Source organism: Limulus polyphemus, unplaced genomic scaffold, assembly GCF_000517525.1.
Source record: "Limulus polyphemus unplaced genomic scaffold, Limulus_polyphemus-2.1.2 Scaffold2521, whole genome shotgun sequence".
Classification (NCBI taxonomy): Eukaryota; Metazoa; Arthropoda; class Merostomata; order Xiphosura; family Limulidae; genus Limulus; species Limulus polyphemus.
The window spans coordinates 72,052-87,087 of record NW_013668131.1 but is presented as its reverse complement, the minus strand read 5'-3'; the positions used below and the strand labels follow the sequence as shown (position 1 = coordinate 87,087).

Sequence of the window (15,036 nt, the reverse complement as noted above, 5' to 3'; positions counted from 1 at the left end):
GTATTTGTCCGGCATGGACATCACGACAAGTACCTCCGGGTAGTTGACCGGCAACGATATCACGACAAGCAACTCTGGGTATTTGTTCGACATGTACACCACGACAAGTACCTACGGGTATTTCTCCGGCATGTATATCACGACAAGTACCTCCGGGTATTTGTCCGGCATGGACATCACGACAAGTACCTCCGGGTAGTTGACCGGCAACTATATCACGACAAGCAACTCTGGGTATTTGTTCGACATGTACACCACGACAAGTACCTCCGGGTACTTGTCCGGTATGTACATCACGACAAGTAACCCCGGGTACTTGTCCGACATGTACATCACGACAAGCATTTCCGGGTATTTGTCCGGAATGTACATCACGACAAGTAACTCCAGGTACTTGTCCGGCATATACATCACGACAAGCAATTCCGGGTATTTGTCCGGAATGTGCATCACGACAAGTAAGTTCGAGTATTTGTCCGGCATGTACATTACTACAAGTAACTCCGGGTATTGTCCGGCATGTACATCACTACAAGTAACTCCGAGTATTGTCCGGCATGTACATCACTACAAGTAATTCCGGGTATTGTCCGGCATGTACATCACTACAAGTAACTCCGGGTATTGTCCGGCATGTACATCACTACGACTAACTCCGGGTATTTGTCCGGCATGTACATCACTACAAGTAACTCCGGGTATTGTCCGGCATGTACATCACTACGAGTAACTCCGGGTATTTGTCCGGCATGTACATCACTACAAGTAACTCCGAGTATTTTTTCAACTCTAACTACGTTAAACATTCAAGTATTTTTGTCGTATAATAAAGGACTATCTGCGCATAACTATCCTAATTTTAAACTAATAAACTAGAGGGAAGGTATTAGTCAACAGCACCCTCCGCCAACTCTTATCTGATCAAATAATGGAATGCGTTTTTGCGGCAAAGGACTGTAAGCCTTGAACATTCGCACTTGCAGCTCGGGCATGCTAAACATTGGGCCACGCCCAGCCCAGTTTTTTTAAATTCCAACAATTATGTTACTTTAAAATTGAGCACTGGCGTTGGATATACTAATATGCGTTTTATGTAAAATAAGTGTATTTTTCTAACAGTTTACTCCATTCTTTGATAGATTGTTTAGGCAGAGTATTCATGATGAAACTTTGTAGAATGGACGGCAACTGCCTGTTGTAGAGAAACAAGTGTAGAGGACGACGTTTCGAAAGTCTTCCGCCTTTCGTCTTCAGGTCAGTGTGTGTAAGCTGTTGTCGGTCTTTATAGTATTGTGGAGAGCGTGTTATGATTAGTTGGTTTATCCCTGTTTCTGATTGGAGGAGAGATTTCCTGTAGATTCAAATCGAGGTTCTCGCCTCTAATCCGGAATCTCTGTTTAGTGAAGGTTTAATTGTTAATTTAAAATGATTATTTAATTTTTCTTGTCTTCCAAAATTTGTCTATGTCGATGATTCTAGTTTTTCCAGTTGATTTTGTGTCCATTTGACATGGTGTGTTCTGCAATGGCTGAATTTTGTGGTTTCATGTGCCTTGTACTGTCTTTATGTTCTTTTATTCTTGTCGCGAGTCTTCTTCCCGTTTCTTCAATGTATGTTTCGTTGCAGGAACACGGAATTTCATAAGTGACGTTTTGTGTTTCTCATTGGTAGGTTGCTGTTTGTTTTATACCAGAATAGACCTTAATGTCTTGTAGGATTTCCAACGGACTTCTATGTTGGATTTCTTGGCTATGCGTTTGAGTTTTTCACTGAAATTTTGCAGGTAGGGTAGGTAAATGGTAGTAGTGGTAGTGTTTTTCTGATCTTTTCTTTCTGTTATGATCTTCTTCAGGGGGTTTTTGATGAAGGAGGAGGTGTAACCATTCTGTTTAAAACCTCTACGATCTTTTGGCATTTTGTTTCAATGGATGTCTTATCGCAAATGTTTTATGCTCTTTTGTTAAGGCATTGGATAATGCCACGTTTTAGCTAATTTGGATGATAAAACTGGAAATGTACGTATTTCTTTGTGGTTGTGTAAGTTTTCTGTATACAGTTGTGGTGATTTTTCTCTCTTGTCTGCTGATAAGTATGTCAAGAAACGGTGGACTATTTTGATCCTCTATTTCCCTGATGAAGTGAATATTCTTGTCTGTGGAATTAAGGTGGTGTAAGAAGGCTGTTGGGTTTTCACGACCGTAGGACCAGATAACCAAAGTGTCGTCAACATAACGTCTGTAGAAACTTGGTTTTATACGTGTGGATGAGAGGACTCTTTCTTCAAAGTCTTCCATGAACATGCCGGCTAAGATTGGAAAGAGTGGTGATCCCATGGCTAAACCATCTGTTTTTTCGTAGAATTCCTCATTGTATTGGAAATAAGTTGATTGTAGGCAAATAGTCGTTAGTTCCATGATGGCGTCTACCTTCATGTCGGTTCTGTGTGGTATAGAGTTGTCTTTCAGCAGTCGTTGTCTGGTGATACGAAGGGTTTCTGAGGTCGGAACATTGGTAAATAGTCGTTAGTTTCATGATGGCGTCTATCTTGATGTCGGTTCTGTGTGGTAGAGAGATGTCATTCAGTAGTCGTTGTCTGGTGATACGAAGGGTTTCTGAGATCGGAACATTGGTAAATAGTCGTTAGTTCCATGATGGCGTCTATCTTCATGTCGGTTCTATGTGGTAGAGAGTTGTCATTCAGTAGTCGTTGTCTGGTGATACAAAGGGTTTCTTAAGTCGGAACATTGGTAAATAGGTCTGTGACGTCAAAGCTGACTAGAATATCCTGAGATCTGATGTGTGGTTTTTTTAGTTGTTCTATGAAATCTGTTGAGTTGTGAATGTGATATTCGGTATTCCCTCATATTGGAGATAAAACAGATACCAGGAATGTTGCTAGTTGATGGCAAGGTGAGATTATAGCACTAACGATAGGCCTTAATAAAGTAATTTAGATTTAGTTCAATGTTTTTTTTTGGTGATTACAAGGTTGATCAATATGACCAACTTAGTGAGGGTAAAGAAAATAACAGATCAAATATAAAGTTTTACTGAAGAAAAAAATGTTTAAAATTCAATTAGCAAGTTTTAGAGATTATGCAAATGAAATTAAAGATTTTTCAGATGAAGTAAGTTATGGAAAATAAATATGACTGATAACAATGGAAAATCATCATTAGCATAAAGCATTTTCAGTGTTTGCTCTAGTCTCTGATTTCTTTGAGTCCTGAGGACCCCCCAACACTTAAAAAAAAATGAAGTGCTATATATTTTTTTTTACATAAAACATAAAAACATCAGGAGTTTTAATTTTCTCATCAATTTCTTACTATTTATAGTAATATTTAAATGTTTTCTACATTACTTTGACTTCCCTATGATGTTTTCTTTGCTTTTCCAACCAGTATAAATAGTGTCAAATCCAAGATAATTTGTTTTGTGGTGAATTCTGTAAAACTGTACAAAACATTTCTGATTCAATAATCCCAGGAATCTTTATGAAGCAAAATGCAGACAGAAGTTAAAATTTGTTGATTTTCATGTAACAATTGTGTTAATGATAACATTAGTTTTGCCTGCTTCAAAGAACTTTGTTTTTCTCAGTGTTTTTAAATTTAAACTAAAGGAAAAACAAATTTTTTTGTAAGCTAAAAATTAAGGGCTAATAATTTTTTACTTAGATTTAAAGACTTGTCTGTTATGATTTGTGTCATGAAAGTACACTTGATGAGAAGAAATTACATTTGAATACTGAAGAATTATAGCTTATGTGAAAGTTGCTCATATGATTAATGCAAAAAGTAATGATATTTAACCAAATATCCGGGACTGATCCTGTATTGAAGAAGGAACATTGAGTTCAATTCTGAATTTACTAAATATACGTACACAAGCTTTTAACCAAATGTACAAGTCTGTTGTACAAAAAAGTCAGATGTGTTTTAAAAGTATTTGTACTCAAGATGTGTCTGTGAATTGCCAATGTCAGTCTAACTCAGACTCTGACAAGTTGCAGTGCAAAGTGGTGCCCATATTTTTGTTCATCATACAGTTTAAATGCTGTATTTGCATAATCTCTAGAACATCTGAAATGAATATCTACAATTTTTTTCAGTATTCCTGTATATTGTATCTGGTATTTACTCTACTTTACCACAAACTATCACTAAATCAGTAATTTAGGGTTAAATGAATAGCTGATATGTCTGACATCAAATACATAATATCATGTTGGATGGCACTGTGTGGAAGATCATGGCATGAACATTTTGACTCGCACTTGTGCACATAGGTTTGATAGCAATACTGGATAGTAAATTAACATAAATTAGTTAACATTCTATAGTAACTATGAATAAGATTGTAATTGGTAAAGTTTGTGTGATAAGTTATTATTATATCACTGTTTAACTTTTTAGAATTCAAGAGGACCATGAAATAATGTCTTTTACATGTGATGACACAGGAAGACTAGCCATGTTAAATGTAGCTACTCAGGTGAGTGAGAACAAGCACAGATTTCTGCAGTTTGATGTTTTCAATTTCTTAATAACCAACATATTATTGTCTACAGAAACTCGCAGACAAAATCATCAGTAGCTAAAGTATTAAAAACTTCAATGATTTAGTGTGAAGTATGTTCAGAAAACAGTTTTCTGATTGCATAATAATGAAAATATACATGTGTTTATCATGTATCATCATTATTATATTTGAGAAGCCTTACATTTCTGTGTGGAATGGTCATTGTTTTATGTATTACATAAAGATTTTGACTTTAGAATATAAAAAACTTAAATACAAGTCTTATTCTTATGCTTGACCTAACTGTTATTTTTATTTTACAGTGTAGGATTGTTAGTTGTATGGAACTGGGTAAAATTATTTAGCCTACTCAAGTTTTACTGATGTGATGTTATTCTTTGAAGTCATTTGTGAGTTCTAGAAGACAAAATCCTAATTAGAAAGTTCAAAACAATATCTAAAGCAGTTATTTAATCTTCATCTGTTTTGTTTTTGTAGGGTGTACACTTGTGGGATCTGGAAGACAAAGTTCTAATTAGAAAGTTTCAAGGAATTACTCAAGGCTATTATTTAATTCATTCGTGTTTTGGAGGAACGAACCAAGTTTTTGTTGCTAGTGGAAGTGAAGGTAGGAGACATAATGACCACAGGGCACACTTACTGGTCTTTACATTCTCACAGTGAAAATACCTAACCAGATTACACAAAACTTGGCATATTTTCTAAATGCAGAGATTGAGTATGTTATATTAAAACTAATTTGGAGTTTCACTGTATTGTTATTGTCCATATTGCCACGACAGTCGTACTTTATATGAGGACCTTGTATCTTGACAATAGCCCTCCATGAAGCAGGTCAAATTAACCAATTACTTATGAGTAGCAATTAGTTGCTGCTTGTAAGAATTGCTTAATTGAAGTTAGTGTTTCCGATGAGTATTGTTTTTGATTATTGCAATAATCGATTAATCAAAATTGTGATTAATGTCATGAAAATACAACTAATTGAAGGGAAGCAACTGGCTGACAGCACCTACTGACATCTTTCTGGCTACATAAGAGTTAAATAAAGTATCTAATTGCTGTTAAGTGCCAATTAGAGGGAAGTCAACTGGTTGGCAGCACCCACTGTGAACTCTCTGGCAACTTCATTGTTAAATAAAAACTATCTAATCACTATAAAGTGTAAATTTATGGTTTCTTTTTGTTTTTTTACATTGTGCTATGTTTCTAATGTTACTTGGTAACTATATTATTTAGTATTGCATAAGCAGGCATGGATCTAGGGGAGGGGGTCAAGGGGTCTGGACCCTACCCGTTATTTCCCAGAAATGAATAATTATTCTTTAATGTCATATTAGCAGTCAAGGATCTATGAGAAGGGGTCTGGACCCCTTCAGTTTTTTAATAAATTAAGAACTATTATAATATACCTTGATTTCCACTTTATGAATCATTTTAACACTTTCATGACGGGCATATTTTTTGAGCATGTCATGATGTTTTACTGAGTTACATTCAAAACTTAATGAAATTACTTTCTTGTCATGGAATAAACTTTGCATAAAAACATAGCTAATAATCCAATTTTAACAGTATATATGTTTTAAGCTCTTAATTTTATAAGGCACTATTAAAAAAAATTCTGAATTTCCCTTATTATGAGAATTATGATATTTTCTCACTAGGCATCCCCTCTTCTCTAACTTATGTATCACCTCTAAAAAGTATGAAATACAAATTAAATTACTCATTATAACATTGTCGTTGCTTAGGCAAAACATAGTTTTTTTATAGTCTTCAATTTTATTTGGTTACAGACTCAGAAAATAGAAAATGAAACCCTCTTGCCACACTCACTTGTCACAATCCTCTCTTTCAGAAATTGCCAATAGTTCTATCTGACATTTAATACTAAATTATGTATAACAAACAGAAAACCAAGGTCTTAATCTATCAATTTATGTATTATATTACATTGTTTTTTGTACAGAGAATTCTTTAGTTCACTTTCAGTTCAAACTTTATTTCCACAGGAAACACATCAACAAGTTTAGCTGAATTTTTAATTGCTCTTGTGGCATAGTTAGAAAGCTAGAAAATTGTGATAGATATGGAACATTGTCTGCTTTTTGCATGTGATTATTCAGTGTTTTTTGGACACTTTTTAGGTTAGATGAGGTAAAATAAAAAATAAATAAGAAAACATTTTCCTGAGGTACACTCATGAGCAATTCAATAGGGTAATGTGAGCTACATGTTTGCCAAATGATTTAAAACTTATGTCACAAATTAGTTAGACAGATTCAAAGGGCAATAAAACAGTAAAATTTAAGTATAAACAGATGTATACTGTTATGCATTTAAAGCTATTTAGGATAAACAAATGTAGTTTCATGTTACAATTTGAAGTCATTCTAGAAAGAAAAAAGGGTGTTTTAGATTTATTTCAATTTCCTTTTTAGTTGTTACAAGGTTAGTAAAATTGACCAGTCTTGTATAGTTTGAGTAGAGAAAATAACAGATAAAATATACAATTTTACTGAGAAAAAAACGTTTTAAATTTATTTAGTAAAATTTAGAGATTACACAAGTGAAATTTGAGATTTTTCAGATGAAGAAAAGTATTTTTAATCTTAACATGAAAATCATTTTGCCTTCAGAGCAGTCAACACTTTGATTCTATATATTTATGAAGAAATATTAATTGAAAACACTTTATAAAAAATTCTGATTCTTTGTCTACAAAAGACTTAATGCTTGCTGAAAGCTTAAAAAATTTCATGAAGATACACAAAACAAAGAAGTTATAATATGGAAGCTATAAGCTGAATCGACTTAGCCCCTAGTGAGGGAGTTATTATCTGCAAAGAGGACATTTAGTATCACCATCATCAGAAATTTTGCCAAATATTAAACATTGTACTTCCTTTTTTTTTCTAGGATCAGAATGAATTTATTTTCACTGAGTTATATATTATCAGACTGTACAATACTGAGAAGAATCTTTTATAGTTTTATTGTATGAAAATTAAGGAACAAGGAGAAAGTTCCATCTTTCGAAAGCACTCAAGTTATATTCTCATTCTATATTGAGACTTCTTGAAGCTACGTAGGTATTTTTTTGACACCTTTTTTCTACTCAAGAGTAGAAATACATAATTAAATTACACGAAACTTAGGAGGAACATACTAAGTATTACCTGGTTTTAAATTTGAAAAATTAGTGTAAATTCTTTTTGTCGAATTCCCCGATGATGAACCATCCATCGCCAACAATACCTAAGACTACCCTTTGAGTTCGGGGACCGGTAGGAGTACAACTGTTGGACTGTCTTACTCACTGGTGTCTCTTTGTTGAAGATCAATGGGTGATGCGGAATCTATCAGAAGAATTCACTCTCCAGTTTCTTTTCCCTCCTCCTCTTTCTCCTTGCCCCATTCCCCTCGACATGGATTCCTGTATTTGGTGAGGGGATCTCCCAGAGAAGATTCTGTATTTTCAGTTTATCTCCTCTGGGATCTGGACATCCACCCAAGTGTTTGCCCTACTTGGTGATCCGTTAAGGGGAGGAGAGGATTCTGGTAGTTGAGTGGTGACTGAGGCACTGCAACACACCACTTTGGCCTTGAATTCCCATAGATGGGTGTCCTCCAAGGGTCAATCAGCTGGTCCTGTTGGGCTAGGGTCCACTGAGTTCCAGTGTTAGATGTTCTCAATGGGTGTTGTGGACATTGTGTCTGAAGCTGGTGTTTGGGTATAGTGCTCACGAAACCTTGGTGTTGCTGCAGTGTCCTTGTTTGGCATTGTAGTTCATCCTCTCATAAGACTCCTTGTTGGGTGGGGGTCAGTGAGCACTGAATCTTTCTCTTTTTATTATAGATCCCACAAATCCTCAAGAAATAAATTAGTAAAAACTCCACTCATTGGTAAATTACTATGCCTAGAAGACTGAACAGAGTCTTCACCCCATTCTGTACTTGTACCTCGTTTTCTGATCTTGCACTTCTTTGTCAGATAAATCTTTAGGGCAAATATCAGAAGGGATTAGAGGGGCTTGCTGGCTCTCCACAGTCAGTTAAGAAGCTATGTTCTGGGGACATCTTGGTGGAAATATATACACCAAAACACAGTGAACTCCTCTTGAAAACCGAAGGCCATTGGGAATATACTCATTGAGGTTACAACATGCAACTTTGAATTCCTCACGAGGAGTTATTGTTGCGAGGTATTTGAAGAACATCCCGGATTTGGAGATTCTCGCTGGTTTCTCCAGCCAAGGAGTTTCTGCAGTGCGATGTATCTCCACTCGTAAAGATAGAATTATGATGCTTACCAGTGTTCTCATTTTGACATTTACATCGCCACGTCCACCTGCCACTGTCAAGGCAGGTTATTTGAACTGTAAGGTATGACCATATATTCCCAGCACTCTCAGATGTTTCCAGTGTCAGCAATTTGGTCAATTGAAGGCATCTTGTCGTGGTTCTGTGACGTGTGCTCGTAGTGGTAGCTAGGACCACGATGCCTACGAGTGAGAACTGGACCCTAACTGTGTTGATTGTAGTGGTTCCCACCCCTCTTACTATAGACCTTGCCCTAAGAGGGTGGAGGAGAAAGAGGTACAGCATTTAAAGACTGTCAACAACATTTCTTACCCTGAGGTTCAGAAGTTATTGTCGTATACTCCATCTCGGACGTATCCCACTGCACTACGCTCCACTGCTGTGGTGGGAGTGCAGACAGACCTTTATATGCCTCCATCAAAGTCTTTTGACCTCAATGGATGATCGAGTTGACAAGTCCACATCTACTCTTGTCTCTGTCCCCACCATTCATTCCAGTGACTGCACGGACAATCAATCATTCATGCCCTCAGTCGCTGGAATCTAAGTCTGATGACAGAGCTTTGCCCACTATACCATGATAAAGAAAAATGGCATAGTCGTAAACAGAAGGGTACTCTGCCCAGTTCTCCTCCACCTGCATACAATTGGCCACTTTGATACAGTGTAACTGTCGAGGTTTTCGTTTTAATCTCAATCACAGGCTCAGTCCCTGGGACCAACCTCATAACTATTTTGTGCTTGTTATAGTTTTCATGCTACAACTTTTAAGTTAGTAAGTGAATGTTAACAAAATTTGGCAGATTATCAGTAAACACACAATGCTTTCGTACTCAAAGTATCAAATTTTTTATTAATTCTAAGGTTTATAAAGCAATGAATTTCACGTCTTTTTTTTTATTTTCGCATGTTGCCTGTCTATTATTCTAAGTAATATTCATTTTAAGATTAAAAATACTTTTATCAATCAGAAAATTGTGAAATTTCACATGCAAAATTTTTATAATGTTGAGATAGTTATCAAACATTTCTTTAAAAAAACTTTATATTTTATGTGTTATTTTCAGTAATGAATGTCTGTACAGGTTTGGTAGATTTGACCAATCCCGTAACCACCATAAAAAAGTAGGAAATAAATTTATATTATGCCTCTTTCATTCTAGAATGAACACAGTTTATTACACGAAAACATAAATGTTTCGACTAAATAGCTTACATCTCATAACATTATACATTTATTTATTTTTATTATATTGACTTTTCAGCCATGCCTGGCTAAAAATTCAAAAGTTACCATGATGCAGCTCATGTGCACTCATGTTACTGTATCAAATAATATAAAACTGACCTTTGGTCTGTGCAAAGTAACTTGTCTTGGCTGTAATAATGCTTGGAGATGGTTTGAATAGGTAATGAAGAAAAACTTTAATATAAGTTTAACATAACAGCAAATTTACAACATTTTGACAAGGGTTCGTCATCATCAGGTCATTAGCTGTGTTTTAGTAGACTAGTATTTTGTAAAATGCAGTCACATTTCAATTATTTTACATTTTATAATGTATATGGATTATTGCTATTTTGAAACAAGTTCTTAAACTTGTTTTTCTTAAAACATAGAATACTAACTAAAGAAGTAAAGCAAACAATTATTTCTTCTAGTTACGACCTTTGTACTCAGTTGCTGCTTGATGTAAGTTGCTAAGCCTTTTAAAACTTTACACATGGAGGATATGGAACAAAATATTTTTTTGAAGTTTTATATATATACATTTGAATAACTAAACAATTATAAATTACTACATTAATACCATAGAATTCCACTATAATTTATAATGCTTTGTAACTAAGATGTGTTTTAATCTAAAAAAATATGGAATTTTGAGCAGATTAAAAGACACACACCCTGGTTCAAAAGAAAGAAATGGCCCCAAGTCCGTTAAAATGGCTGAAAAAGCCACTAGGGGGACATTCTGAGCTTCTGATTGGTTATTCATGTCATATATTAAAGTAAGTATGTATAAGGGAGTGTTTCCACAATGGAGAGAGGTAGGGGTGCCACTGTGTTTAATTTATTACATAAGCAATTCAGCAAATTGAAAAGATAAGAGGCTCTTATTTTATATCCTAGCTTGTCAGTATTGGTAATTTGAGTTTCTAAGTCGTTTGAAACTATAGACTTGGTATTTTGACTTCACAATCATCTAATTTGAACCAGTGCTATATTCAAGATACCATGTGACACACAAAAATCGATATTTATATGTATTTTTTAGTATTTGCTTTTAAATTAAGAAATTGAGTGATATATAGTACTAAAATTTGAATTATAATCTACACTTTGATACCAAACTTGTTGACATAAATTCATGAAATAGTAGTTCAATAAAATTTTTAATGTGAGTGAACAAATGAGATGACATGGCCTTTCACCCGTGACCTGTCTTGAAATGGTTAAGGCCTTGATCGATTCCTATCATCCCATGTGTCTTTTCTTACAGGAAACTTTCCTAAAACCTGCAAATACAGTCCCTTTTCGGCAGTTTTCTTTATACTGGAATCAAAGGTTGTGTGCATGGAGGGGTGGCACTGCTGGTTGACCAGCATGTGACCACCCTGTCTGTGTCACTTGTTACACCCTTGGAGGCCATAGCCATCCGTGTTTCCTTGGGTTGTACCGTCACTGTTTGTTCTCTGTACCTGTCTGCTGGAGAGACCTATGATCAATCAGACCTTGAGGCTCTCATTAAACAGTTGCCATCTCCCTTTTTACTCCTGGGAGACTTTAATGGACACAATCCCCACTGAGGTGATGCTGATATTGATGAGAGTGGTCATTCTGTAGAGTGTATGCTCTCGGATCATGACCTTTCTCTCTTCAATACTGGTTCTTATACTTATTTTCATGCACCTAGTCAGTCTTTTACTGCCATTGATCTGTTGATCTGCTCCCCTTCAATTTTCTCCCGCTTTTCCTGGAGTGATCATTTTCCTATCATTTTGAGGGAGATCATCTCTACAACTATAATCGCCCCTTTACACTGGTGAAACTCAAACTTTCTCTTCATCGGTCTGGCAGTACATCTATTTGACTTGATGAAATTTAATATGAGATGCTGCACCATCTCTCTCTTGCCATTCATCTGGTTGTTTTAATATAGATCTAGCAGGGGAATGTTTTTCCTGATGCTTGGTGCCAGGCTATTGTCCCCCCTTTCTCTAGACCTGGGAACAATCCCAATATTGCTTCTAATTATTGTCCAATTGCATTGACTAGCTATATCTGTAAGGTCTCGGAGAGAATGGTTAATGTTGGTACTGTTTGGTTCCTCCAATCAAACAACGTCCTCTTGCCTACCCAGTGTGTGTTCTGTTGACAGCACTCCACCATGGACCACCTGATTCGACTTGAAACGTCAATCAGTGAAGCCTTACTCAAGAGGGATCATCTTGTTGCCATGTTCTTTGACCTTAAGACTTACAACACTACGTGGAGGTACGGCATTTTGTGGTACTTCCATTCATATGGGTTGCATGGCCATTTACCCATTTTTTTTAACTTTTTACTGGACAGGCAATTTCAAGTCCATGTGGGTTCGACTCTTTCCCATTCTTTTCCACAGGAACATGGAGTCCCTCAGGGCTTTGAATGTCACACTTTCTAGTATCAAAATTAATGCTATCACTATTCAACTTCCTCCTCCTGTTACAAATGGGCTCTATGTCGACAACTTCCACATCTTGTGTCAGTCATTGAACATGAGGTTTATTGAGTGGCAGCTTCAGACTGCCCTCAATCACTTGTTGATGTAGACCACAGCAAACAGTTTTACATTTTCATTTTTCCAAAACAGTTTGCATGCATTTTTGCCATCAACAGAGTCTACATCCCGATCCCTGTCTTGGGGATATTGTTCTTCCCATAGTCCCTGTAGCAAAGTTCTTGGGCTTATTTGACCATAAACTTATTTTCATTCCACACATCAAGAAGCCACATGTGAAGTGTACGAGGGCACTGAACATCCTCTGTGTCCTCTCCTTCACCTCATTGGGAGTGATCGATGTTCTATGATCAAGATCTATCAAACCCTGATTAAATCCAAACTGGAGTATGGGTCTGTGGTTCTGCCAGGACCTCGGTGTTGATGATGCTGGACCCTATTCACCATTTGGGACTTCGTCTCTGCTCGAGGGCTTTTTACACTTCTCGAGTCCAGAGTTTGTACACTGAGTCACATGAACCTTCTCTTCTCCTCCGTCATTTGCAACTTTCTCTACAGTATGCTACTAAGCTTTGATCCTTACCACAACATCTCACCTGGGATTGTGTGTCGCTTCCTTGGTGGGCCATGCTCTTTCAGAACAGACGATCCACAATTACTTCCTATGTCCTTCATATCCAGGCACAACTGGCTGAATTAGGTCTGGCATTGGATGATGTTGCTGTGCCCAATGATCACCGTGGCTTATTACCATCCCCAAGTGTGACCTTTCTTTGAGTTATTAAATTATTGGAAGTACCATCTTCTCTTTGCTGAACATCTTTTGAACCATCCATGTAAATGGGAATCAGGTGACTGTAGGCTTGGACATGATATGCTGTAGCTCGGTAATTGCTTGCAGGATCCCCTCTACAGTTTCTGTGTTCACTGCCAAGTTGTATGCCATTTCTCCTGCCCTGGATCATTTAGAAGCTATGCAGTACAGCAATTGTATTATTTACACTGATTATCTTAGCTCACTACTGGCCCTGGAATCGCTTAATGTTAGCTCTTGCCCTGTTCTCATCCATATTCAGAAATGATTGGCCTATTTTTCTCTATCTTCTGTTTTTATCCAGTTTTTCTGGATACCTGGCCATGTCGGTACCTGCGGGAACGAGCTCACTGACACTGTAGCTAAGTCCATCTGCTTTGGTTCCATTATGGCCGTGCCTGTCCCATACATGGACTATGGTCCTGTATTCAAGGCATGGCTTCCCACCAGTTGGCAGTCAACTTGGGGTAAGCAACGTCATAACAATCTTTTCCAGATCAAACATTCTTTGCTCTTTGACCATCTTCCTTCCATAAGGATCGGAAGGAGGAAGTTGTCCTGACAAGGCTCTGTATTAGCCACAGTTTTTAACTCTGTTTTCTTTTATCTGGTATTAACCCACATGCTATCTGGTCCATCTAGGGGTCTTTTTTGACACTAATATCAGTCATCCTATGCCTTTTCCTTTACTTCTTCAGTCCATGGAACTTTTAGTTCACCAAGCCCTCTCGACTTGGTCAATTACTGCTCATGAGGTTCTATTGCTTTTGCGGATGTGGTCCTCCATGACTGCATTTATCCCTCTCAGTTGTGCCCACATGAGATCCCTGCAATGGGTGCTTCATGATCAATGGAACCTTACTCGAGGTTCTCTTTCCACCATCATCTGTCTTCCTCCTTCTTTGTGAGATAATCTGCAGTGGTGGCTGGACAAAGCTGATATGTTGATGGCCATGCCACTTCTTCTCCCATGTCTGCATCTACATTTAATCATAGATGCATCCCTTCCAGGTTGGGTGCATGGATCAATCACCAGGATGCTTTGGGCCATTGATCTGCAGACACATCTGTCTTGCATGTCAGTGTTCTCAAACTTCTGGTGATTCATCGGAATTTACATCACTTCCTTCTTCTCATTCATCATTGTTTAGTCATGGTTCAATCGGACAACTCTATGATGGTGGCACATATCAGCCACTAGGGGGCACCAGGCCCAGAGACCTTTGTTTTCAGGTGTTAGAGCTCTTATACTGGGCCCATGCACATCACATTCGTTTTATTGCATGTCATTTGCCTGGTGCTTTAAATCTTGTCACAGAGCATCTTTCGCAACCAGGCCGGATCTATCTTATAGAATGAGCATTGGATCCTTTCATTTCCTGGACCACTGACATTGTTGGAGTTCTCCCCAATTAGATGATTTTGCCACAAGCCTCAATTCCCAGTTGCCCCTCTTTTGGTGAGTGTGCCAGCCAGGATTCATCACACACATATACCTGTATGTGTACCATCCAACCTGGCTGCTGTATCAGGTAATTTCTCTGATCAAGTCTTGCCGAGTCCTCCTGATAGCACCCTTTTGGCTAGCACAACCTTGGTTTTCCAGGATACAGTGTCTGCTCCTGACAC

At 37.2% G+C, this 15,036-nt stretch overlaps 1 protein-coding gene across 4 annotated transcripts in view; it reads left to right on the top strand.

Moving 5' to 3' along the window:
* LOC106467186 (WD repeat-containing protein 26-like) overlaps positions 1-15,036 on the top strand; it is an 85,662-nt gene that overhangs the window by 49,797 nt on the left and 20,829 nt on the right. For all 4 annotated transcript variants that reach the window (XR_002612374.1, XR_002612373.1, XM_022395314.1 and 1 more), the window contains exons 11-12: positions 4,419-4,497; positions 5,023-5,152. Coding sequence is in view for 2 of the 4 variants with exons in the window: in XM_022395314.1 (XP_022251022.1) it covers positions 4,419-4,497; positions 5,023-5,152 (209 nt within the window). In the remaining 2 variants the exon portion in view is untranslated. The remainder of the gene's footprint in view (positions 1-4,418; positions 4,498-5,022; positions 5,153-15,036) is intronic.